The 15,106-nt window shown below is 37.8% G+C and overlaps 1 protein-coding gene across 6 annotated transcripts in view; it reads right to left on the reverse strand.

Annotated features, from left to right (window-relative positions):
• Positions 1 to 449: 449 nt before the first annotated feature.
• The window catches only part of ARMC3 (armadillo repeat containing 3), a 62,275-nt gene continuing 47,618 nt past the window's right edge, over positions 450 to 15,106 (reverse strand). For all 6 annotated transcript variants that reach the window (XM_035319359.1, XM_035319363.1, XM_035319360.1 and 3 more), the window contains 7 exons: positions 12,640 to 12,808; positions 11,660 to 11,760; positions 10,491 to 10,586; positions 8,880 to 8,969; positions 6,087 to 6,284; positions 3,226 to 3,388; positions 450 to 1,744 (listed from right to left, as the gene is read on the reverse strand). In XM_035319359.1, the coding sequence (XP_035175250.1) occupies positions 1,535 to 1,744; positions 3,226 to 3,388; positions 6,087 to 6,284; positions 8,880 to 8,969; positions 10,491 to 10,586; positions 11,660 to 11,760; positions 12,640 to 12,808 (1,027 nt within the window). In that variant the 3' untranslated portion in view covers positions 450 to 1,534. The remainder of the gene's footprint in view (positions 1,745 to 3,225; positions 3,389 to 6,086; positions 6,285 to 8,879; positions 8,970 to 10,490; positions 10,587 to 11,659; positions 11,761 to 12,639; positions 12,809 to 15,106) is intronic.

Genomic DNA, 15,106 nt, shown 5'->3' on the forward strand with positions numbered 1-15,106 from the left:
ATTAATTATCTGCCATTTACCGCACTCTCAGAGTTGCAGGTTTCTATATCCAATCATGTCTGTCAGTGAGAGCATATCACTTTTCATCAGTCTCCTGCCAGCACCATAGCAATGATAAAAACACATCCTCACCTTCCACTCGGCTCTGCTAGTATAGTCTATGTTTTGTTTCCACAGTTTTTTCATTCTGATTTCTGTATTACTGCTGAACACAAGGAAAGAATTGTACATAACATAAATGTGAATTTACAACAAAAGGTATTTTTTTCCCCAAAAGGCTAAAAGGCTACCAAAAAAATTATGCTACTTGTCAATGGAAGAAGGAGCATGGCATCATACTCATAAACAGTATTGAATATGACAGATATAGACCTCCTTAAACCAAAATAGACTATACAAGTGACTGGACTTACACAAACATCAAAAAACTAAACAAACAGTAACTGAAATTTTGATGGTCAGGAAGTAAATGCCTCACTGTCATTCTCTTCTGAAATTCAGTTTTGCACAATATTGTCTGCATTGGCATAACTTCTGTACAGGGCTTTTTGTCACTTTCCTACAATCAAGTAAACTCATCTGAATGATGCTCCCTTAAATACTCCAGTACATTCCTGACTACTTCACCGGAAAGTGCTTACTGGAGTGTTCTAAGCAGTGTTTTACCTCTGCTAGGTGCAACATCACACTTCGGCAACACCACATTACCCAAGGCTGTTAGAAATAGAAATTCTCCACCCAGAACTGCTCCCTTCTCAGAGTCCATTTTATCTTCAAGTGAAAAATGAAGAATTTAAAGGGAGATTGAATGCAGTAACTTATCAGTCATCTGTCTTCTCTGTGTCAGGACAAATAGTATTTATGTTCATCCAGAGTATGTTTCTATCCATAATTATTAACTTTGGTAAGTTCGGAGAAATATAAATGGGGTATTTATATTTCAGCCTCTTCAGAGGTTGTAAGTACACTGTTATCCTAATTCTCCTAATTCTCAGTTCTTGGGTTATTTCACACACCAAAAAAAATGTGCAATTTTTTAATTGTTTTTAGACGATTTGTTATTTCACCAGACCTCACATTTTCTTGCTTCATGAATACGTAATTCCTGTAATTGTGCATGGGGGTTGAAGGAACGTAAGAAAAAAAAAAAAGAATATACTGTAGTTTGGAAATAATTTAAACCTATTTAATAACTAGTATAATGTTAACACATATCAAATATTCTTGATCTATCAAATTTTAATCTATAGTTTTACAATTTCATCTTAAAATAGTACCACCTCCCACACCCAAGTCCCCCAAATATCTAACAATTGAGGTTGGCTATGTAAAGTATGTTTAATTCAATGCTTAGGACAATATACCAGATGCAGATATCTGAAGTGAGTTCTCAGAAACAAAGACCATCTTTCAGCAAATGACTACAGAAATATATGCTTCTTTTTGATAACTGGACAGCAAGCCCCTTTTGCTTCATAAGTAATAACATTGGAATCATCTTTAAAATGCTTATTTTGGAGAAATTTGGGGATGATTAAATACGTTTGTACTGATCTGCCTCTGCACTTCCCTGTTTCATCAAAAAGCCTGGCTCAAACATTAGATCTACAATATATTCTTGAGGAGGAAGCAGAAGCCCAGTTACTCCTTGTGGAGAGTCATCAACCAATTTAACTTCATTCCAAGCTCTGTTATACTCGCCACGAACTAAACTACAGCCAATGCCAATTCTGTCTGCTATCACCTAAAAAGGAAAGAAAAAAGTGTTAATCACACTTAGCTTGTGCAGTATACAGCAAGTGATGCTTAAAAAGAAAAGAAATACTTCAAAGACCAAGAGCTTTCTTCATACAGACTGTGTAAATCTCTAAGGTGTTCTGAACTACAGATCTTTACTGTTGGTTCTGCTTAGACAGTGCAGGCTTATAAATACTATTTCTACCATATTCTTTGCACAACATAAAAAATACATATTTTTACTCTTTTCTGACACCAGGAAAGCTATCAGGCAGTCCTTCAGATCTCAAATGAAGTGCAGTAGCCATAGTCCCCACAACGTATTCTTCTATCTGGAAGACTCAGTTCTGCACAACATTCTGAAGAACTGTCTACACAAGCAATGAGGTGTAGGTACCTTGCACACATAAACTCAGTGCAAACAATTAAGTGTAAAAATGTAACATTTTTATCAGTGTAAGCTTAGGATTGCTGCTTCTCCTTGAAGCACACTTCCTGCTTTTCAGCCCCATGAACAGGCAAATCAATGAAATGCGAGGCAAGCACCAACTAGATGGGACACCTGCACTGCCTCGATGCTGTACCATCCCCGACAGCACTGAGAAGGCTTCCAGCTACAAAAATGCTTTCTCAGAATGCATCCACTGTGAAAAAATGAAATCCTGAAATATTTTTAAATTTTTACAAATGGACACAGATATCCTGTGCTAAGACTGGTGTGTCTTCAAGAGAGATTATCTGTTCCTACAAAGGTTTCTTTGTAAACATCACAGTCAGAGAACCATGGAGGGTAAGGGAACACCAGTGCTGCTTCAGCACAATTAATTTATTCCCTCAGACCTCCACAAAATACGTCAGGAATGTTCTCTCCCCACGTATACCATAGATTTCAGATTGTACCCTTTCTCCTAGGCTTGGTGTCCTAGGCATTTGCTTCTCTTCTTGTTTCCATTCAAAAAGGAGTAAAGTCCAGCTAACCAATGGCCAAGGTAGGAGGATGGGACAGATAAGCAGGCTTACATGAAGTCAGAGGAAGAAATGAAGCTTCCCAGTCCACAAAACTAGAGCATAAAGGCTGTTACACTTTGTCACAGAATACTAGACAGATACTGAATAGAAATTGTCCCAAGAAGCTTACATTTACAGCATGGGAAAAAAAAGGGAAACTGCATAATTCAATATTTTACAGTTTACAGAAAATGTAAAATGTTTTGACTACCATTCAAATAACTTGGCTTTTTGCCATTTACCAAGTATTCTGCTGATATCACTTAAGACAATTTAATGACAACAAGAATGTTTACAGAATGAAGCGATGCTGGCTTTCATTCACTGGGAAATCAACTTTGCCAGTAAAAAATGACTTAAATATATACACAAGATTTTACATTAATATAAATATTATATTATACTGATGCAAGTATACTTTAGTTTATAATATACATTTAGCAGAAGTAACTCTATGTTGTAAAATAAATGTTAATGTACCTTGAAAAGTAAAGCCCTGTGGTAAAATGTCCCTTTTTTAACTTTCCCAATAGGCACAACATTGGATTTCAGTTCATATTCTATTTCACTTATATGAAGTTCCCAGCTGAAGTCATGTAGTTTTTCTTTTTCAATTGCACCACCCATCTTGTCTGCAACAAACCTGCAACAAATTTACAATTACAACAATTAAATCTATAATGCCTCTTAAATTTATTAAAAAAATGCATCAGCAAAATGAAAGGTACAGAAGCAGTAAGACAATGATATATAAAACTTTAATACTGTCTCTACGTGTGCTTGAATTGTTTTATTCAGTAGCTGGTATTTTACATATGCTCACTATTAAATCCAGATAAACCTAACTCAGGTCATTCACATTTGTCACAGACCTAAGCCAAGGTGCAGCAGCTGCCAGCAGTGATTCTGGAGATGTCTAATGTAGGAACTCAGAGAATCATCAATAAAAGTGAAATTACAGAGAAGTGGTTCAGAAGCTAATGTTCATCTTCACAGCTACTGGATTACGTGAGCTATATATTACAATCCTTAGCCCTAGCATTCATTTGAAGTAATAATAAAGACATAAGAATAAATATGACAAAAATAAAGCCATAGGTAATGATCCCAACACAGGAAAGCAATGATATCCAGAAAGGGTACTTCAAGCTCTACATGTGTTTTCTTACATCAAAGCCAACATCTGGGGGTAGTGGGCTGTCTTTATCCATAAAAGAGAATAACTCCATCAAAGAAAGAGATAAGAATCCACAATCTGTGCAAACACTGCCCAAACCGTGCCTTTGGGGTGATTGTGCACAGATAGGATCAACCCCCAATCTGTAAGCCCCTAGCTCCTCTTACACACACCTTCACCCCCTCCTGCACAGCTCCTGTCTGTAAAGACCTTTGTTCCTCGCAGAGTTCCCAGTCAAAGGTACAGATGTTATTGTGGGTTGCAACTCCACACAGGGTGTTGCAGAGCTGACACGGGAATCACAGGCCACTGACTCAGACTGGGAGAAAACCTGCACCACCACATCTCTATTATAAAGTCTCTGTGATCAGGTTCTGGCTTCAGTAAATGCAAGGCACTAGCAGGGGCCTTATTTCTGAAAATCTAGGGCCTAGGGAGGTGCTGGTACCAACAGCATGGGCACAGGGAGGTATTGCTGAGCAGACTGGATGTGGTACCCTGAAGCTGGGAATTACTGGGTGAGCCTGAGGAAGCAAGGGGCTCCAAGCACTCATTTGCGCTGCTCGTGCCTGCAGCCAGCCCTCAATAAAAGGAGCAAAGCTTCCTGAGCCTGTATGCACACCACTCCCATGCATGCACAACGATGTACTGCGTTTCTTTAAAAGGATGCAGCCAGCACCACAGCGTGTCCCCTAATTCATGCCAGCTCCCTCCTGGCAAGCACAGCAGGGATCCTGCCTAAGCTGCCGGGGGCTCATCAGCTGCCTCCTCCTGCCCTTCCCATTCAGCACACGCCACCCAGGCAGCCACTGAAATGCCACATGCGTATAAAAATCCTCACAGAACATATACCACTTCAGTTACTGATGATTTTTTCACTGGGTTGTGTATTTGCAAATATTTCTTTAGTGTGTGTGAAGAGCGGATTTGAAAGAGTATTTTATGGATTCCACCTTGAGGAAGGCAGAGTAATTTATACACAGCTGGATAGTTAAGGATGAATACCTGTCTTGTCAAATTTTGCAATCAACGGAAAAGTCATTCCTCATATCATAGCAGACCACTTCATTAAAAATGAAGGTTAGCAGAAGAAACAAATTTTGTGAGACTCAGCGGGATCTGACGCCAAACTCTCCAGATTCAGGAGGCAGCCAGGAAACTGGCAAGATAGTAAAGGTTAAACTAAGGAGAAGATGAAAGCAGCCACACTGCTTGGAGATGACAGTGATTGGTGCCCAGGCCGAGCAGTCAGGGTAACTAATGAATCACACATTGATAACAACAGTCTGTACACACATCACTGCAATATTCTGGTGCTATTTAACCATCAGGATGTTAATTAGAGCAGCAGCTAAAAACTATATTAAAAATGTCTTGTGCTTTTGGGTCTACAGAAAAACAAACAAAAAACAAGAGAGTTTTGTCGCAGGCCCCAGCTGGGCCCAAGACCCAGGAGAGCCAGGCCCTCCAGCCTCTGCCCACCACAGGCTACAGCGAGGCAGGCACATTCCCCAGATGTGAACGGCTGCTGTGCTGTCTCGGCTACTGGGAAGGCTTATATGTGCTGCTGTGAAGTGCCTGTGAAGGTATAGGAAGGAAGAAATGGAGAGGAGAAGAGCTGTCTGGGGAAGGTCCAGGCAGAAGGTCACAAAGGCCTCTCAACACCTGACAATCATATGGCTGATTAAAAGTAAATGCAAACTGTACAAAGTTCCAGGTGCAAGGAACTAAAAGGACATCTCCTGGGAATCTGGACTTTCTCCTGCAGAGCACTGAATTTTTGCATTTCGGTCAGTTTTTCAGTCCTCATCCAAAACTCACTGGAGTCAACAGAAATGCTCACAGCACTCCTGTTTGGGCTGGGCCATACCCAAGTAGCAGTGACAAAAGAATGGCTTTATGTGCTTCCTTCTAGTTCTTTGCTATAAAATTCAGGGAGCAGGGGGAAAGCATTAATTACCACGGTCTGACTGGAATGTGAGGAGGCATGGAAGTGGCCTTAGTTCATGCAACAAGCTCTCTAATAAATCTGGGCCAAAGCTGATCTGGATTCCAAGTAAAGATGGGAAAATAAACTTGAAAAATTTGTCCTGTGATGAGAAAACTAGTATTTTACCAAATGAACTTATCAGCATTACTTATGCAAATATATTTTGGTACTTACTGTGCAAGAGCCACAACTTGTTCCCGCGTAGTAGTGAGTGGTAGGATTGTTTTAGAAGCATCATTAATATACTCCAGTAAAATGAAGTCAGGTGGTGGTTGCCACTGTGCATTTTCTTGATTTATTTCATCCTGGACTTTGGATATAATCTGAGTAACGTCTATCATTTTTTCCTCTTCTTTTTTCCCCTTCCCTTTTCTTATATAGAAAACAATGTACATTTATTTAGAGTACTGTAATCTCTGAAGTCCGAATCCTGAACAGGTACCATAACCAAATAGTAGAAGTATAAATTAAATGCTTGTTTTGCTTAGATAAAACACTGCATTTCACAACTTTCAGAGCAACTACAAAATCAGTATTTTACCAGGAGTATTGTTAAGATCTATACAATCAGAAAGCTTAGGATTTTTCATTTCTGGCAACATGTAGAACTTGTGTTTCGTAAGCATCATGTCTTTTTTCAACATAGGTCTTGAGTAATTCTACTGGGAAATACGACATTTCTTCCATTTCCTTAACAGGACTGTCTTTTTTAAAGAAAAAAAAATCCAGAATATTTCCAGTATTCTTGGGAGGAAAAGAAAGGAGATAAAGGGCCACCAGAGAGTAGTGTGCTTGAGGGCACAATATCATTACTGTATGGTCTTCAAATTATTCTTAATTTTTTTACAATGAACAGCACTCTTAAGAAGGTATTGTACAAAGCAGAAAGGCATATACCATTATCAGTAGTCTAATTCAAGCAATTTGTCTTCAGACTACTTTTCAAACTTTTACCTATTGAGATTCATAATATTCACAAAAAGACCTTTTCATAGATTTTATAAAGCACATTTTTTAGAAGGACAACCGATTAAGATTTAATCTTCAAATTATAGAAAATTCACCACCCTGTTAAATAAACTGTTCTGGTTATTAATTACACTTATGCTTAAAAAAGCAGACAAACTGTTTTCCTTATCTAATTTGACTCTAACTATAGCTAAGGAACCTTATAATGGCAGATTAAACCACTACCTACTTGTCCACTTATAGAATTAGGCATAATGCTTGAGAATAACCTGTTAAAAACAACAACAAAATGAACTACTCGCACCTCTCTGATGTCTGATTTAGCAAGTTTTCAAAAAAACAGACTTCTATGGATAGTATAATTCTTGTTCCTTGACCATCTCCTCTCTTTCTCCCCTGCCCTTCCCTTTTGTAGACCCAGTATTTTATCTTCCGTATGAAAACTGCACTGCTAAGTGATTGCACTCTTTGTAAATGCAGAGGAGCATAGAAAAGGAGAACTAATGGCAATTAATAGTCTCAAAGCTGTTAGGATTCCTGCTGTAAGTTCAGTACAAATGTCCTGCGACACCAGAGAACCTGTGTGAGGAAGATGGCAGTCAATGCACCATCCTACCACTGAAAGACAGCCATGACACCTATTTTCTTTCCTTTTTTTGCATGATTTAATCTCTTTTCAGTCTTTCAAAAAGGAGTAATTGAGCACTGGAAAATACTTCCTTAAATGCTCTACAAGAACATAGCATGGAAGAAATACACATATATCAGTCTACATTAAAGATAACATTTTAGCCCAGTCATTGTGTATATCGGATACACAACTGTTTGATCAAAAATGTTGCTATCTGTCTATGCAAATATATGTCAAACTATCAACTAGGCACTTCCTCTACAACTAATTCAAACACTTCCAGCAGACAATTATAACTCTCCTTTCTCTTAGCTTTCAACTACAGTTTATATAAACTAGTATCACTTTTCAAAAACAATGGTTTAAAACTGTGTTCAGTGGTACTTTGCAAAATAATGATGAACAGAAATGTATGATCAAAGGAAAAAATATCTAGAAAAAAGTCTAAGCATGTTTGAGACTTGGAGTCAGCTATTGACCTTCAAGTAACTCCCATATATCTCACAAATTAATAGTAATAATGGTGTATGAATTATGGATTCAAAATGAATGACAATGGGGTTATAAATCATACAACTTGATCATGACATTCAAAAGCAATTATTTCATACTTGAAGAAAGAAGGCTTTGTATCCCTGCAAGTTTACTATGGGGAAATGGAGCCAGGCATTTGTTTTCTCCTATTTTTTTTCCTTACTTTCTGGAACAGTTATGATCGTTAACAATGCAGTCACTTACTGTGTAATTGACATAAATTACATTAAAAACCAACTATCTAAGGGTATCCTCACCTGACACAATAATAAAGAAACACATGATCTTGTCAGAACAGGTCTCTAAGCTCTGTACTTTAAGACTATGCAAAATGGTCTAAGCCTCTAGAGCATCTTCTGAAGTGAAGAAAGCCCCCACAAGTGCACAGCAAATATAATTGGCTTGATCTCTCCCCAACTCTCCTGCTGTATTTAGGTAAACTGGCATATGCTTAGTGTGTCATGGCCAAAACATGCTGAGCATCAGGAGAACTTTCCGAATGAGCAGAAGTTAGAATAGGCCCAGTTGGACACTCAAGATGCAGAATTTATTCTTTTGCATCCCGAAACAGGAACCTTCCACAGTGTGACTCATTTCAGGTATTTAACATGAATTTTTTAAACTGAATTCCAGAAGTGCCTGCAGCACAACTAACTAGCCAAATTTAAATGTCTGTCTTGTAGCTCAATAACTTTTGGCTAGATTAATCTCACAATTTGGATCCTGGTTCAAAGTCAGAACCTCAACTCTTCACCTTCAGTAGCTATTACCTGTCAAAAATTTGTATTGCAGTTCTAAATGAACCTATACACACACAATTCAGAATGTAATACCTTAAGCCTTTTTCTCTACTGCTGCTTTTGCTGAATGAAGATCTCCTTCCAGGTGGCTCCTGCTTTTCCTCTACTGGAGATACCATTAAGCTACTGAGAACACAAAGCAAGTTTCCATTTTGTCTTGTCTTTCTTAGTGCAGATTTCATCTCTCAAGCACACACAGATACATACATACACAGAAATATATAAACAGTGTAAGAAATCAACAATTATCTCTATTAATTAAAGGTCTGTATAGACAGTAGCATATTATGGTTCATGGATGAGCTTCAAGCTGAAAATTGAAAACACAGTACCTCCGTTCCTATGTCAAACACTCTTTATTCAAACCCTGCAGCAGATAGCATTTTGTAATGCCATCGCTCTCTAGAATTCACAGCCCTGAGGTATAGCCAAGAACCCCTGTACTACAAAACAAGGAAAATTTGGAAGTCAGGATTGGGTCCCACAGAAACCAGCATGATGCATGGTTGGCTCCCTAAGTGAGCTAACAGGAAAGCTGAGTAGAGTTGTAGGCTGCATCACATTACTATCAAGGATTAGATACCATGCCCTTGTTTCCAAGGAGGCTGTATTTGTACTGGCTTTGCTATCCTGAACAATGCTCTGGAACTAGGTGTGTACTCCTGCCTTCTCTGAAAGGCACCCTTGAGGTGGTGACTGTGCTGCTGTTTTACGTAGAGTTCACCGGTTCAGCTGGAAGACCATGGTTCAGTTTTCTTTTCCACGGGAACAAGCTCAGGGTTAAGTATTTTATATTAAAAGTCATTAAGAGTGGGGCTAGAACTTTGGTCTCAGCTCTGTCAGATAAATGCCCAAACAGCTGAAGTAGAAAGCTCTGTTCATTACGCTTCATCATTAGTGAAGGTAGTGAAGCTTCAACGAAACAGAGTAAGACTGCTAAACCCCAAGTACCCTACGATCAAGTATGTGCAGATGGGAGGGGTATGCTCAAATCCTCTTTCTGTACAGGAAGGAAATTAAATTTACCACAACATTAGAGATTCAGACCTATTTGGTACCAGCAGACATGCCCACCAGATCAGTCCCACAAAAAAGCCTGCTAGGACTGTACCTACTGAATTGTATGGATCAGAGGGAGCCTTGCAAGTGTGAGGCATTTTTAGCCTCATTGCTGTCAAAACTGGGACAGTATTGAACACATCCTTTTCTGCTTTTAGTCATCCGTGGAATTTTACTGGAAGACATTTTATCTAGAAATAAGGGTGGATGTAGGCAGTATAGGAACTTTTTGTAGGTGTAGGTTCTAAACTGAGAAAATGCTACCCTCATTTCCCTGTGTCCTGGCTGTCAAGCTGTAACATAATTGCATTTCACTGTCTCCTAAGGATACTGAGAGGAAAAAACATCCAGAGAAATGGGAGATGTTCTAATACAGTACGGGGAGGACAAATAACAACTAAGATAGACAAAGGAAGATTAGTGCAATTAGAATGTGAAAGAAAGACTCTAAAAACAAATTTAACATTGTATTTGAGCTGTTGTACTCTGGTAGGAAACTGTTTATCACTATTTTCAATCAGAATTCTATTTCCAATGGTAGCACAATAATAGAACATTGACAACTAGTAAATCTTAAGACCATACCTTGATTTTTCTCTACTGCTTTTTCTTGAAACAGAAGGTGACAAGGTAGTCTGTTCATAAGATGAATTTTGTGGCTTTTCCTCTACTGCAAGGACACTGAAATGGAGCAAGATGTTTTTGCATTATTATTTGTAGAGATTGTATTAGCACGTTAAGCTATGAAAACAGAGCTCTGATTTTAAAGGACAGTAAATATATTCATTAGAAATATACAACTGGAAGGAATAACATAGTAACTAATAAACCTAATATTGATTCAGGGATCAGAAATGAAGTATGGGATATCAATGATGGACATGAAAGTAACTGTATAGTAAGATTACTGCCAAGGTGCAAAGGCAATAAGCTATATCAAGTCAAAGAAAGAAAACCTGATAGATAGTTAAAGACAAGCTTAGGGATCAACAAAGAGCATGGAAGGTTAATTTGTCATAGATATTCTCAGACATCTTTATGGTGTCATATACAAGCTTAAAAGGAAACCTAATGATACTGTAAACCAAATATGTGATGTGTTGACAGAAAAGATGATTTTGGACTTGCAAAATACTGGTAGAGCATTCTTTGATCTCTGAAACTGTTTATAGGAAACGACTCCCAGTTAAACAAGCTCAATACCAACTTCCTGCATTCAAATCTAAGAAGATCTGTTAGGCTGGCTTCAACTTAAACATAGAAGGAATAGACATAGGTTCTCTATCAAGCCTGTAAGCTTTGTGCGGCCTCTTGGGACATTGTGCTTAAAATTCCATGCATTGGTCTGTACAAAAAGACCATTAAATCATAGATTTCATTTCTGCTTGTTGACTTTCAGCTTCAGTGACATAATTATTACAGCAGATGACAAGCTTTGTTATAACTAATAAAATAACTAGTGTCCCATCATCAGAAATCAAAGGCTGTTTGAGTCTTCATGGCTAAGTTTTCTAACAAGAAATAGACCAACTCAAGTGAATTAATGTTTTCTATCTAGAGGGAAGAAAAGTTATTTTCCAAAAACTTATTTTAAAAAATACAAATCTTTTACCTTTTACAACATGTAGCACAGTGCTAGGTTTAAAACAGATCTCTCAGAATACCAACTATATAGTAGCTTCATACTGGAAACAGTGGAAATGATAGAAAAATGAGTTATTGCAATAAATGTTGATAGATCAAACATGACTTACTCTTCTTGTGGTTTAGCATTAATGAAGATTATGGCCCTACGGTCAGTAAGTTCTTGCATACTCAGTTCCTCCAAAGATAAAAGTTTAATTCCAGGTTTTATCTACAAGAAAATTAAAACAAAAGGTAAAGCGTTCTGCTCAGTTAAAGATGAAGACAAAAAATATCTTAAAAAGGTATCTAAAGAGTCAATCTTTAACAGAAGACTTACATGAGAACTTATAAAACCTGTTCAAAATATATGAAATCAGTTTCTCCCATATTCACATTTACTCAATTTCTTAGAAAAGATTGCTAACTTGTAATTTAACTTGCAATAATTGTCTTTATGTCATTGTAAAATCTAGGATAAGGAAATATTCCTGCCTCTGAAGACTTTACAATTTATGATGGAATTATCAAAAGCAACCAAATGCTTTAGAAGCATGCCTTTCACTGATTTTCAGTAAGAATAGTATTTCTAATTCATCTGGGCATTTTGAAAAGTATTTCTTTGATTTAAACTGAACAGAGCAGTAATTGGGGATACAGAGTGGGGTCAGTCTTTATATATAAACAGTGCTTTGTGAACGAAAGGGTCATGACCAAGGTGAAAATACGAACCCTTCTCTATGTAAAAATAAATAAACAAAAAGTCTACAGGGTCATTCAGTGTCAGGTTAGTATTAAGAATACTGCAGTGAAAGAGACCAGAAGAACTAAGGTCTGAGAAAGGCTCTGGAAAGGAACTAGGAGCTCAACAGCTTACACAGGATTGGGAAGAAGACTGCAACTGGGAAATAGCATGAAGATGATGAGATTTCACCCATGAGGAAAGATAATCAAAAGAAATTAGTATAAAAGCTGGAAAACTGCAGAACAAGAAAACACACCAAGGTATTTTAGGTAGCCAGACTCTGGCTTTTGCTACAGTTCTCTTACTTTTGCTAAATTGAGAGGACAATTTTACTCTTTCTAAGTAGAGTAATTTAAAGCAGCTTACCTGACCATAATCATAGAATCCATCAGTAATGATATTACTTGATGATAAATAACCCATCTGGCTGTACTTTTGGGAAAGATTGTTATCAAGTAGTTTTTCCAAAGCAGCTTCACTAAAGTTATTTCTGCGCCCTGTTGACAGATTAATTTCTTCTAGGATATCTAAAGCACTGTTAAACAAAATATGATAACTCATCATTAAGTAACAATTAATTGCTATTACACAGTTCTGAGTTAGTTTTCAGCATTACCAAGGCCAAGGTACAGATTCATTTCCAACTGCTAGCCTGGTGTCCTCTGGGCCACCAGCAAGGAGCTGGCTGTGCTACACTGAATTCTTTCTCTAGAGGAGAAAAATGCCTTGTGGTGCATGTTTAGCATGTGAGCACAAGCAGTTATGTCAGCACAACCAGGCTGGCAGTGCTTTTGCAGCATGGAAATAGAAACAAATAATCATGGGGGGATGCTGGAGGACAGGGATTCATTCCTTGGTGCTGAAGCCCACAGACTGACAGCTTCTGACCTGAAACTTAGGAAAAGCTCACTAGGAAGGTAAAGGAAGCTGAAGCAGGAGAAAATAACAGTGCGGTTTTGGAAGTATTTAGGAAAAAAAATGGAAGAAAGAGGGAGATATATTCACGTGTGTACACTTAACTCAAACTTATATGTGTGTGCCTATATGCATACGCAGACAGTCTTCATATCCAAAGAAATAAATTTAATGTAAAATGAACTCCACATTTAGACTGCCCATTTCTCTCTCTGAACTACACAGGCAGCCTCAGCTGGGGATGTTTTACAAGGCAGACTTCTGAAGGTATGTCAGAAGAAATCCAGAGATAAGTTTTGCAGAAAAGGCAAGTGACAACCGTCTGTTTTAGAAGAAAGCACTGGGAGAAAACCGTGGAACAGCCATCCAGGCTATTTGTCATAAAACAAATTTCAACAAGATCAGGTAATCAGCAAGTAAGATAATGCAGGGAAGAATTTTCAAGGGGAAAATGAGTAAAGGAAAGTCTAATGAGTACAGCAATGTCTAAGACATGACATTTGAGGCACATAGGCACATTAACCTCATGTGGAGGAAAGAGAAGACAAAAAGGGACAAACACAGAAGCACCAAAAATTCTGTGACAACCTGAAAACCAAAAAAAAAGGACTCATGCAGAAATGGAAACATGGACACTTCAGACAGGGAAAAAAAAGTAAGGTGCAAAACCAAAACCCCGCAGGCAAATTGAGATACAACTATTCAGGGACCCAAAACAAAAATAAATGGTTCATATGCTACGAGTCAGAGAGGAAAATGTAGGCCTATTACTCAATGTGGGAAGAAAACTAATAACAGATGGCACAGAAAAGACTGAAATGTCTGCTGCCTTTTTTGCTTCAGTTTTGGTATAATGGTTGCAAGCAGATGCCTAGCAGCAATATTAGCAAGGAGGTAGAAACAGTAGGCTTAGCATGTCTAGAGTAAGCTTGAGAAGACAAAGTTAGTAGTGCAGGAGAAGACTTACCCCATAGTACACTATGAAACAGCAAAACCAAGCTCTGAGCTATTTATTTTTGAAAATTTAGGGAGGACAGGCTAGGAGCCAGAAGAGTGGAGAAGGGCAAAGATACCACCTAGATTTAAAAAGGAAGACGTGATGGAGATCATTCAGCCAGATTTCAGTCTCCAGAGGACACCATATCAAATTATTAAATAATCAGTTTGCAAGCATGCAAGAGATAAGGTGTTAAGAAATAGCCATTATGTATTTGTCAAGAACAAATCATATAAAGCCAATCTAATCCTTTCTGTGATGGGGTAACTGACTTAATGTATAGGCACAAGACGTAGATGCAAGATATGTCTTGACTTTGAGATATGTTTTGACTTTAATAAGTCTTTTCAAATATTCCTATTTGAATACTCATGAGCAAGTCAGGGAAATATGATCTACATGAAAATAACATGAAGTAGTGCCTGACTGGTTGAAAAACTATGCTTAATGTATTATTATCAATAATATGCTGTCAAACTGGAAGGACACATAAATTAGAGTCCTGCTATGATACTGTCACAAAGAAAGGATTAAATAAGAACAGTGCTCTATGCAAGATAGGGAAAATAATTACTGAGTTTTATTTGATGGTGGTATGACCTCAACTGAAGTACCTCATCCAGGCTGGGAGACAGCACTTCAATGTGGCATAAATAAATGAGGGAAATTCAGAGATGTGTGACAAAATGATACCAGATTTCAAAACAATGTTCAATGTTTTTACTTTGTCATGAAAAGGAAATTGAGAAAGGGCCATGGAACATGAGAAAATTCAGTAAGTTAAAAAAGCAAACAAACTGCTATAAAAAGGTGGTTATTCAATCCCGCTGAAATTAGGACAAGATGCAATTGGATGGAATTACCGCAAGGGATGTTCAGAATTTGAAAAACCCTTCTAATTGTAAGGATACTTCAGCACCC

This window comes from Oxyura jamaicensis, chromosome 2 (genome assembly GCF_011077185.1).
Source record: "Oxyura jamaicensis isolate SHBP4307 breed ruddy duck chromosome 2, BPBGC_Ojam_1.0, whole genome shotgun sequence".
Lineage (NCBI taxonomy): Eukaryota > Metazoa > Chordata > Aves > Anseriformes > Anatidae > Oxyura > Oxyura jamaicensis.